A 12,483-nucleotide genomic window follows, 5' to 3' on the forward strand; every position below is an offset into this window, starting at 1 on the left:
AGGTAGAACTGCACAGCAACGAGTGATGCAGCCAGAATCTTCTCACCCTTGCTAACGCATACCAACTTTCACGCTCCTAATAACCTCGAGGGTTTTGGATCTACTGAGTGCAAATTATAATGGGGGAAAACTTAACTATTTTCTGTGTGCACAGGGATTTCTTGGGAGACAACCTGTTCTTTGAAGTCATTCTCATGCTGCTGCTAAAATAATTTGTATTCCGAAAGCTAGTGTCTGTTTTAACATTTGGTCCTTTGTCTGAAAGGCCAATCAAATAAACTTCAGAACAAGTGGTGGTTTTTACTGCAGTTGCTCTTGTGCTTCTCTGCAAAGTGTAAATAAACAGGGCGTTGATGGAGGTATAGTGTCTTTCCACAAGCCTTGGATGTCTTTGAAAGACTCACTTTTTTCTCTTCCTTTGCAGCTCAACCTGTATTGTACTGGTGCTCTCGCAACATGTCCTTCTGGAGCAGTATTTCATTTAACCTTGCGGTCCTTATGAACCTACTTGTAGCATTTTTCTATCCATTCAAAGGAGTCCGAGGAGGTAATAATATTTGAGACATTTAAAAAAAAAAAAGTGAACAGATTAGATGCAATGCATCAAATTCTTCCCTTACTTACACCTGTGTAACCCTGTTAACTTCAGTGAGAATACTTGGGTGTAAATGAGGGTAGAAATTGGCTTTTGGGGGGTGGGAGGACTTGTTAAAATTCTGATAGTTTTTTTTTTTCTCTTGTACAATTTTATTGCTCCATTAATGTTGCTTTAAATAATGCTTGCAAGGGGAAAATGGTGGGGGTTGGAGCAGGATTGAATTGCAGTGTTTTCTATTTAGTACAAACTACTTCGGAAATGTTTGCTAGCAAAATATTGGGTCTAATTTCTGTCTAAGTGGAAAAATTACCCAAGAAAGAAATCCGCAATAATTATGTGACTGTGCTGCTTTCAAATTTTATTTCATAACTGTGTATTTTGCTAAACAATATGAAGAGCATTTATTTTTTACTTTCCTTTAGCTCAGATCTTAATAAAGTTCTTTCAAAATAGCCCTGCAGTAGCTCTCAGTACTGTACAAAGGTGGGCGATCAACATTATCCATTTTTACAGGTGGGGAAAGTAAGGCACAGAGAAGTGAATTGCCCAATACCATATAATATGACAGTGGAAGACCCAGAACTAGAGCTTAGGACTTCTGTATGCCATTCTTTTGCCCCATCCTCTTCAACATACTGTAGTTGAGAAGTTGCCCAGAGGATTGAGGAAGAGCTTGCCAACCATGCTACTTTAGTCTGCAACAACCTGTCATTCAGCTCACTTCACAGAACTTTTAAAAGTTGTCCTTAAGATCACTGCTATAGAAGAAACTAGTGATGAGGTATGCAGATCTTGATGGGATTGTGTAGTCCCTGCTGAATCAAACAGTGACCTATGCTTGGGGTGATCATTTCTAGCTAGGGTTCAGAGCCAGTTCAGGGAGATACTTCTAGCTGGGGCTTAATTGGATTCAGCTGACCATACTTGGGCTCAACACCTTAGAGGAGTGGGTTACTCCCCAAGGGGAAGACATACATGGGATCATGTTAGCCAGAACACACAACTGGAAGCTATGGGGAAACTGAAGGTGCCATGCTGGGTGTTTATATTTTATATGTAGAGTTTGCTGCTTGTAAAACTGTATGGAAGAAATGTGCACCTAGAGGCTTTTACCACACTTCTCGTTCACCTCACCCTACAGAACCCCAGAAATAAAACCTCATCCAGGAGAGGGTGATTGATGAGCAAACTTCTGCTTCCCTTTCTTTCATCATTCTGACACTGGCCCTGCTGCAATATCCAAGGCATAATGTACATATGAAATGCATCTAGGTAACAGGCAGACATATACTCTCTCCTTTCTAATCCAGCTTGCCACTCCTCAGATCTCCTACTGGTGGTGTGGTGGGTTGCATGTTTCAAAGCTTCAACATCTCAACCATAGCCCAACTAAAGCCCAAAATCCAGTGAGCCCTACGTGTGAAATGAAAGCCACCAGAAAGAATGCCACAAAAATAGTAAAGGAACAAGGTGAATTTAAGAGGGCCTTAATTTATCAATTTAGTATTTGATGCTGAGCTACAGGAGCAGTGGCGTAGAGGCAGATCAGCGCAGATAAGTTAAATGGGGATCTAAAACGATGTCCGTCTTTTCCAATGAGGGCGTTGAGACAGTATGTCTCATGTTAGACCAAGATCTCTGACATTCTGGTGAGAGGGTTGTTTGGGAGGGTGGAGCTGGATTAAATTCTGGAATGTGTAGGATTCTTGTTTCTGCAGGAATTTTCTCTTCTGCCACAAAATACAGTAAAATGTGCAATTATCTGGGTACTGGTCTCACCGGTGGTTGGAAAGATTTAGTAAGTGCAAGCAAACAGTCCCCAAATTTCTATGTCTAGTTTCAAAGATCAGAAGTAAAATTTTAAGTCAGATTTTTATGGCTGTTAGCATAATGTCTAATAAACAGTTTATGTGGGATTATGAGTTACACCTTTTGAGTCTAATGGAAAGGACCTCAGTGTTCTGAGTAAGATGGGAAAAGAAATAATCATTCTTCTTCAAGTGCTTGCTCATGTTGATTCCATTCTAGGTGTGTGTGCGCCCACGTGCACAGTCCTCGGACATTTTTGCCTCAGCAGTATCTGGAGGGTTGGCTGTAGCGCTCTCTTGAGTGCCTCGCTCATGCGTTGGTATGTTAGGTGATGCTGACCTTACGCCCTCTCAGTTCCTTCTTACCGCCCGTGATGGTTGGTCAGAGTGCCTTTTCTTGCATTGCAACAGCATTAGTAGTTCTTACAGTCCATTGTTCTGCCTCCTTTGTTCGTTGATAGGTACTTAGTTAGACCTTTAAGTTAAGTGTTAGGACTTGGCTACACTTGCGAGTTACAGCGCAGTAAAGGAGCCCCAGGCGCACTAGCTCACTACCCGTCCACACTGGCAAGGCACGTAGAGCGCTCTGACTCTGGCTACAGCGCTGCTGATACTCCACCTCGGCGAGTGGAATAACGTTTGCTGCGCCCCCGCTGGAGCACCACAGCGTCGGTGTGAATGAGGTGTTGCATTATTGCACTCTGATCAGCCTCCGGAGATGTCCCGTAATCCCCTTAAGTCAAGTGGCCACTCTTCTCATTGTTTCTGAATCACTGTAGGAATGCGGATATGCCCTTTGAAAGCTCCGTTTCTGATTGCGGGCTGCTTATCTGTTCTGAGACAAAGCAACCATTAGTGTGGAATGCCGTGTGTGAGAGAGGGAGAGAGAGAGAGGTGGGGGGACAAGGGAGGCCTGCTGCTGTCTGAACTTACAAGACAGCATGCTGACATTCTCTCAGCCCCCTAAAAACCTACTGTCTCTCCCCCCACATACACACAACACACTCCCTGTCACACTCCACCACCACCCCCATTTGAAAAGCACGTTGCAGTCACTTGCATGCTGGGATAGCTGCCCGTAATGCACTGCGCCCAATGCCGCTGCAAGTGCCGCAGATATGGCCACGACCGTGCGCTTGAAGCGGTCAGTGTGAACAGACTGTCGTGCTTTCCCTACTGCGCTCTACGAAGGCTGGTTTAACTCAAAGTGCTCTACATCTGCAAGTGCAGCCATGCCCTCAGAGTAGTTGTTTAGGAGTTAATCACGGCTGGGACTTTGCCTCGGAGCGAAGCATGCCCCATTCCCCAGGCTTTGTCATGTTCATCGTGCAGCCGGCTGATGCCCATTAGTGAGCACGGGAGCTATTTCAAGTGTTTGGGGGAGTCCCACAGAAAGGATAAGTGCAGGATCTGCAAAAACTTTTGCCCTCAAACTCAGAAGGAGCAGGATATCTGCTTGAGAGTCCTCCTCATGGAGGCTGCTCTTCATCCTATCTCAGAGCCCTCTTGATCGGACTCCACACCTGGTACCTTGGCATTCGTGTGCAGCGCGCTCCCAGCACCAGAACTCTCCCAGCACCGTTCCCCCTCCCTGGTACTTAAGAAGAGGTCGAAGTTGACAGGCCCACCGGCACCGCAGAAAACAGGGACTTCAGGCAAAGGACCTGTCTCAGGCTACGTGCCCACCCCAGAGTTGCTGAGGGGTACCGCTGTGGTTGGAACTCCTATTCCAGCCAGGGACCCACCTCCGACTCCTGGGAATGGCAAGGGATCCCGGCCCCTACGAGGGTCAAGCAGGCCCAGTGGCCAAAGAGCAAGCAGACCAACTGGCACCGCAGACGTCAAGCCAGGCAACGGACCCAGCCAAGGCCCCAGCATCTCTGGGCAAACCGGTTATGGGACCGCCCCCTAATGCAGCAGAGCATCTCTGGATCACAGGTGTTGGTCCCCATCACCGTGGCCTCGGATCCCGGCACCACAGCCTTGGTCCCCAGTTAGAAGACTCATGTACCTGACTCCAAGGTCTCTGCCTGCAATGCATGGGACACCTGAGTCATGACGCCGATCCCCGTACCCGTGGTATCACTGCCAGAGTTCACCACGGCACAGATCACCATCACCGAGGCGTTCTCCCAGGCATCGATTCCCTCCTGTTGCGGGATCGTTACCAGTCACGGCACTGGTCTCTGGCTCCCAAGTATCACTCTTCAGGCAGGTGCTGGTCCTAGCCCCCTCCTTACCAGTCGCTGACGAGGGTCAGCCAACAGATTCAGCTCCGCCCTGGTCACCAGAAGGGCAATGGTCCGAGCCTGAAGGGGAGTTCAGCCCTCAACTAGAAAATCCGAATCACCACAGGCCTGCGAGACCAGCGTGGCTCCTGTGGCAGTAGCATGGAGGCAGGGGCAATGGCCCACTCAGTGGCAGTACTGGAACCCGTGGTGTGTACCTGTTATGCTGGTCCTGTACTCCCCCGGTTCCTCCCAGGCCGCATCGGACAAGCTGCCCCCAGCGCAGCCAGCACCTGAGTCGGAGCATGGTGCCGAATCCAATGCGGGGGTGACACAGCAGGCCCCAGTGCCCAAGGAACTGTTCCCGGATGAGCAAAGGGAAACCACCCCTCCCCTTGCTGTGTAGTCATCTTTGTCATCTCCGGATGAAGAAGTGGTGTCTCAGGCTACGTGCCCACCCCGGAGTTGCTGAGGAGCCCCCCACTCCAATGACTTGAAGGAGTACCAGGCTCTACTCAAGAGGTTGGCTGCCAAACCGAACTTGGAGGTCAAGGAGCTAGTGGAGGAGTCTGACAACCTCTTTAATGTTATGCTCTCCTCCAGCAGGTCCTTTTGGGACCAGCAGAAAGCCCTCCACCAGAGTGACCTACCTGGCCAAATGGAAGCGTTTTGCTTGTTGGACCTCAGATAAAGGTATTCAGGCTGAGCGGGCCTCGCTGCAATTGATCCTGGACTACCTTCTGCATCTCAAGCTCCAATGCGTGTCCTTTTCATCTGTCCACTATTTAAACCTTCTGTCTGTCACCTGAGGGTAGGTTGGTTTTCGCCCAGGACATGAGTGCCTGGTTCCTCACGGGCGTCGAGTGCCTCTACCTGCACCATGGATCTGCAACTTGTGCTGTCACGGCTCACGGGACTCCCCTTTGAGCCTCTGGCTTCCTGCTCTCTCCTGCTGCTGTCCTGGAAGGTCATCGCGCTCCTAGCTATGATAACATCCACCTGCTGGGTCTCCGAGATGAGGGCACTTACCTCAGAACTGCCCTATGAAGTCTTCTACAAAGACGAGATCTGGCTGCAGCCACACCAGGCTTTCCTCCCCAATGTGGTCTCGCAGTTTCATATGGGCCACAACATTTACTTACCTGTCTTTTTTCCAAAGCCACAAAAGTTGGAGGAGGAGCATAGCTTGCATTCCCTAGATGTCAGGAAGGTGCTAGCTTTCTACATTAAAAGGATCAAACCATTCTGCAAGCTGACACAATTGTTTGTCGTGGTGGCCAACAGGATGAAAGGTCGTCCAGTGTCCACTCAAATAATTTCTTCTTGAATCACTGCCTGCGTTCACTGCTGTTACAATCAGGCAAAGATGCCACCTCCGGCAGTCGTAACCACCCGTTCAACCAGAGCGCAAGTCTCCTCAGCAGCTTTCCTAGCACAAGTGCCTATCCAGGATATCTGTAGGGCGGCCACCTGGTTGTCCGTCCAAATGTTCACGTCCCATTACACACTTACCCAGCAGGCCTGGGATGATCCTGGCTTCATTAAAGCAGTGTTATAAGCCGCTAGACTGTGAACTCTGAGCCCACCTTCAAGGATACTGCTTGTGAGTCATCTAGAATGGAATCGACATGAGCACGCACTCAAAGAAGGGAAAACGGTTACCTACCTTTTTGTAGCTGCTGTTCTTTGAGATGTGTAGCTCATGTCCATTCCATTACCCACCCTCCTACCCCTCTGTTGGAGTTGCCGGCAAGAAGGAACTGAGAGGGCATGGAGTTGGCAGCGCCTAATATAGCAACGCATGGGTGCAATACCCAAGAGGGCGCTATAGCTGAACCTATGAATACTGCTACAGCAAAAATCTCCAATAACTGTGCGCGTGGGCGCACACACACCTAGAAAGGAATGGACATGAGCAACACACCTTGAAGAACAAGTGTTATGAAAAGATAGGTAACCATTTTTTTGGCCTTATAACTTTTAGGGACTTCATCTTGCAGATTCTCAACACCTCATGAACCATCTAATGCTTTGTTATTTATATAAAATCATTTTAAACCCTTGATTAGTTAAACAGCAATAAGCCTTTCAAAATCGATCATTTAGGGGAAAACTCTCATTTTTCCCAAATTAGCTGTTACTACTTAAGAAGGAGCATGGAGTCATCCTGAAAACATCTGCTCAATGAGCAGCAGCAGTGAAAAAGCTAACAGAATGCAAGAAACCATTAGGAAAGGGATAGATCAGACAGAAAATATCATAATGCTGCTATATAAATCCATGGTACGCCAACAACTTGAATCCTGCATGCAGTTCTTATCACCTCATCTCAAAAAAGATATATTAGAATTGGAAAAGGTCCGGAGAAAGGCAACAAAATTGATTAGGGGTACAGAACAGCTTCCATATGAAGACAGATTAAAAATGACTAGGACTGTTCAGTTAAGAAAAGAGATGACTAAGAGGGCTACAAAATCATGAATGGTGTGGAGAAAGTGATTAGGGAAGTGTTATTTACCCCTTCACTAACACAAAAACCAAGGATCACCAGATGAAATTAATAGGCAGCAGGTTTAAAACAAACATAAGGAAGTACTTCTTCACACACTGCACAGTCAATCTGTGGTACTTGTTGCCATGGGAAGTTGTGAAGGCCAAAAGTACAACTGGATTCAAAAAAGAATTAGATGAGTTCATGGAGGACAGATGAATCAATGGCTATTGGCCAAGATGATAAAGGACGCAACCTCAAGCTCTGAATGTCCTGTGACAGAGTCGGGCCAGATGGCTCCAGGAGAGTAATAAAAGGCAGATATATTAGCCCCAGGTTAAGTAAGTCCCTTTTCCCTTTGTAAGGTAACAGGGAAGGTTCCAGAACAATCAGGAACCTTCTGGAGACAATTAAGACAGACAGGCTGATTAGAACACCTGCAGCCAATCAAGAAGCTGTTAGAATCAATTAACGCAGGCTAATCAGGGCACCTGGGTTTAAAAGAGGAAGGTCCTATGGTGAGAATAAAGAAGGTGTTGGGAGGAGGCCAGGGAGTTGTAGCTGTCACCTAGCTGTTCCAGGAGGCACTCTAGACAGCTGCCTGCCACAGGGCCCTGGGCTGGAACCCGGAGTAGAGGGCGGGCCCGGGTTCCCCTCAAACTTTCCAACTCCTGGTCAGACACAGGAGTCGTCAACCTGGACTGTGGGTTCAGAAAAACGGCCAAGCTGAGGGCTTTCTTGAAGCTCCAAGGCGAGCAAATCCACCAATAAGCGCAAGATTCACCAAGGTAGAGGAGGAACTTTGTCACAGTCCCTAAACCTCCAACTGCCAGAAGCTAGAATGACAGGGGATGGTTCATTCGAAGTTGCCCTATTCTGTTTGTTCCCTCTGAAGCATCTGGCACAGAGACAGGATACTGGGCTAGATGGACCATTGTTTCAACCTTGTATGGCCATTCTTATGGTGTCTCTACATGGTTCAGGCCAGCTGGACTCTGAGCTGCTAAGTGCATAATACTGTGAGATTTACCACAGTGTGGAACGCCAAAATTTGCAAACTTGAATGCCTACAATTAGGTACCTAAATCCATATTTAGGCTTCTAAATAAGTGTCTGGGGTTTCCAAGATGCCGAGAATCTTCCATTGATCTCTGCAGGTGCATAGCACTTCTGAAAACAGACATGTCTTTCTGCCAGCAGATGTGCAACAGACTTCTGACACACCTCTTCTGCTTAGGAGCGTACATGTCTTCACTGAGATTCAGCTTTGGCCACAGATTGGTCATTCCCAACTGGAACTCTGTTTTCCAGGGGCTAAAACATTACTTCCACTATGCTCCCAGCCCCCTACTGTCCCCGGCAGCGAGGAATGAGTTTGTGACCTGAACTCTAATCTCTTTTCTATTCCCACACCTCCCACTTTGAGAAGGCAGCAGAATATGCTGCTGGGGCAGTCTTAAAAGTTCCCTTTAATAACAGCATTCCATTCCACTTATTCTAATGTTGATGAGCAGCCTGTGGTGTGGCTTTTCAAAAGCAGGTACTGCAGGCAACCTTGAAGGTGTCTTTAATTCTAGCTAGATTTGCAGGCCTGCTGTGAATGGCTGAAACTGAAGAGAGAGAATATCTTAATGTTTTAGATTTTATTATAACTGTCAGAATATCAACACTTAAACAAGTGGCTAGATCCTTTAAAAGTGCATTCTCCCCTCTCCCTGGAATTCCGATGCAGAGTATATTCACTTCCTAAATGGTCTTTTGTACCTTCTCTCTGCTTTTCCATCCCTGTGGCATATGTCACTTTCAAATCTGATGCCTCTGTTTTGAGCATTGCACCTTTGTTCATTAGGGCTCTGCCATGGCAGCGCTTTTGTCCAAAGTTTCTGAACACACTGTGCCGTCTCTGGGGGACATGGCTTTTGTTCATTCTTCTGTTGTTTTTCATTAATCTAAAATAAGTAGTTCAGACTGAAAGTATACGGTTGTTCTTCGTACATGGAAGAGCATAACTCTCCTTCTCTCCCCTCCCAGTCTTGTTTGAAAAAGCCTTCATTGTGCATGTGTTGACATGCCTACTGAGATGGAACAGTCCCCTCTGTTCTGGCACAGGAGCTGCAGCATGCTACAAAATTTAGGGAATCTCTCCCTCTGATCTGGTTCCTGCTGAGATACAAATGGTTTGGAAACATGCAACTCTTTTTATATATGGCCTTTGTCATGAAAGGGATGCTTGTTCATGTTTGAAGTAGCCCCACAGTTTGCTAGTGTTGTAGGCTGGGTTTTTTTATGGCTCTTTAACTGAAGTGTATTTAGCCAGGCTGGCTGATGTTATATAACCAGCCAGGCGCATGGGACTCTCCAAAGAGAACTAAAAATACCAGGAAATGGCAAAAACTGGTAAAGCTTTCAGTTTATTTTTTTTAAAAAGTGTAATAGACGGGTATGATAGGAAGGTTAGGCCCAGGGTACTTATGTGGTCACTCTTCACCCTCCCATTCAGGGAAGCTACTGAGTGCATTAGAAAATCGGTCTTCTATGTTTTCAAATGATAATGTGTCTAAGTAACGCACAACAAAATGAAGACTCCCTTTAATGATGATGCTTGACACACAATGCTTTATGTGTTCAAGTAATATACTTAATTAAAACGTACCCAGGATGTTGTTACTCAGCTTCACCACTTATCAATCTGTAATGGCTGAACAGGTGGGTTAGTGATATTGCACAGTAATAACATTAAAATGGCATTTATCTGGCTAATCTTGGCTTTGTTATATTTGGTAGTTAGGAATATTGAATCTTTTTTTATTTTTTCCATCCTAGGTACACTGGAGCCCCACTTGTCGGGCTTACTCTGGACAGCTATGCTGATATCTTTGGCCATAGTTATAGCTCTTCCTAAGCCGCATGGTATCCGAGCTTTAATAGCTTCTACGATATTGCGACTAATATTTTCAGTAGGTTTGCAGCCTACTTTATTTCTTCTCGGTGCATTCAATGTAAGTATCATGTAGGTTTTCATTTAAATTCTCTTGCATTTTACATAAGAATTTCTTAACCACTCATGAAAATATCAGACTCTAAATACTCAATCGAGAACATTGTAGAGTAATTGGTGTAAAAAGTAATTCCCTAATTGGATTGGGGCTTTTCTTTAAAAATAGATTTGCTGTGCTGTGCTTCAGTTGGAAGTTTAAGAGCTCCAATGTGTCTCCCTGCTTTGTCACAGTCTAGTGACAGCTCCGAGCTCAGCTAGAAACGTTAAGAAATCTCGGTGACCCTACAGTACTTTGAGTTGTTCGCTCAAATGCTTCTCTTCTTCAGTCGCTGAGCTACGGAAGGTGGGAGTTTGTAAGATGTATCAAACAATAGGTGTCCCAAATGCTTGTAGCTTATCTGCCAGTCAAAAGTAGGACATTGAGCAGTTTGCTGCAGAGCAAACGTGCAAGTTCAGCCACCAGAAAGAACTTCAGTAAGACTCAAATTCAAACGTTTGTGGTCTGCAGGCAGAAGGGGTCTACCAAGTGAGCCAAATGGAAGCTTCTCTTTGAATAAGCCAATAGGAGCTGTGCAAAGGTCGTATCTCCTGGATGTCTTTTTGTGTATATATTATATAATTACCTTACAGTAGACAATTGAATTACACGTCTTGTTATCTAAATATGTTCTCAGTGCCACATATATGCCAATATGCTAGTCAGTCGTATCATTATTATTTGCTGTGGTAATGATTAACAGCTCCACTTGTGGTTGAGGAACCATTGATATTGGCATTTTTGTGTCCTGCTACACAATCTAAAAATAGCTGGGTGATGGGAACCTGTATTTATTTTCTTATTAACACGTTACTGGGGATGTCTCAGAAATTTAAGTGCCTCTGTTCCAAGGAGCTATTTGTTTGAGGCCGATGCATTTTGAGTGAAAAGTTAGTTTTACACTTTTTTTTTTTTTTTAAAGTCTTACCTCTTCCAACTGAGTGATTGGTTTTTGCAATCTCAAATATGTAGACGTATTCAGTCACAATTGAAAAGATTTTGTACGTCCCTTTTATAAGAGCCGGTTTTTGCTCTTGGGTCAGTTTAGATTGGGCTGCATAAATAGACGTAACTGAGGGCAGAGTCTGACCCAAATGTATAAATTGCTCAAACATTCTACAAGTCCTTATTGCAGTTGTTGATCGAAAGATGTTGCTGAATTGCTACTGACTTAGAGTCTGCAATTGTCAGGCATGTGTTGCACACTATAGCTAACCTTGACTGTAATTATCTCTTTAGGTTTGTAATAAAATAATTTTCTTGATGAGTTTTGTGGGTAACTGTGGCACATTCACTAGAGGATACAAGGCAATGATCCTGGACGTGGAATTCCTTTATCATCTGCTATACCTTCTTATTTGTGCTATGGGGCTCTTCGTACATGAATTTTTCTATAGTTTGTTGGTAGGTATTCATCTTCTCTTTTGAAACGCTGTCTGTTTTTTTTTAAAGCCATCATCACAGTAATATCCAAAAGACATAAATGTGTCACTGTACAATCTACCCAAAAATAGAACCTAGGTTCTCCACTTCCAGTGTGGCTGCTGTCCTTGGTGGGGTCGTTTTTTAGTGGTACACCTCTACCCCAATATAACGCTGTCCTCGGGAGCCAAAAAACCTTACCGCGTTATAGGTGAAACCGCATTATATTGAACTTGCTTTGCTCCACCCGAGCGCGCACTCCCCCCCCCCCTTCCCCCGGAGCGCTGCTTTACTGCGTTATATCGGGGTAGAAGTGTAGTCCTTGTCAGGAGCCAAAACTCATGCTGTTTTAGCTTGAGAGTTTACTGGGGGGGACTTGCTCTGCCCCTGTGCTACTCCTGGTCTCCTTACCTCATAGATAATGGAAGACTTGTAATTTCTTCTACTCCAGTACCGTACACAAGCATTACACATTGCTTTGTTGTAATTAAAATGTGGGATTTATGAATGTGTACAATTGCAAAGAGGACTAATTTACAAGAATTTCCCCATTTCAGGCCCCATTCCCAGACAGCTAAGGTATTGGGGGAAGGATAAAAGCAGATTCCTTTGTGCCATTTCTTAGCTTGCCTAGACTATATAATTTGTCTCTGGTTTTAAGATTCGATAATAAATTGGCTTAAAATATCCTTAAAGTAACATTGATACCAGGTGAAGTATCCAAGTCTCAGCTAAGTCACCAGTGGACACTACCCAGATCAGAAAACTCGCTACAAAATCTGGCACAGATAGCACGTAAATGGTAGTTACTTCAGGAGAAATCCTGGCAGGAATGAGAGGCAGATTGTTCTGAAAGGCAAGTGATGCTTCCCCAATGTCAGAAGCTGTACCAGTGACTTAC

At 45.3% G+C, this 12,483-nt stretch overlaps 1 protein-coding gene across 1 annotated transcript in view; it reads left to right on the forward strand.

The window, feature by feature from the left end:
- ITPR1 (inositol 1,4,5-trisphosphate receptor type 1) overlaps positions 1-12,483 on the forward strand; it is a 233,385-nt gene that overhangs the window by 191,382 nt on the left and 29,520 nt on the right. Inside the window, exons 48-50 of the mRNA XM_077821751.1 lie at positions 425-547; positions 9,949-10,124; positions 11,400-11,564. Of these exons, the coding sequence (XP_077677877.1) occupies positions 425-547; positions 9,949-10,124; positions 11,400-11,564 (464 nt within the window). The remainder of the gene's footprint in view (positions 1-424; positions 548-9,948; positions 10,125-11,399; positions 11,565-12,483) is intronic.

Source organism: Eretmochelys imbricata, chromosome 7 (assembly GCF_965152235.1).
Source record: "Eretmochelys imbricata isolate rEreImb1 chromosome 7, rEreImb1.hap1, whole genome shotgun sequence".
Classification (NCBI taxonomy): Eukaryota; Metazoa; Chordata; order Testudines; family Cheloniidae; genus Eretmochelys; species Eretmochelys imbricata.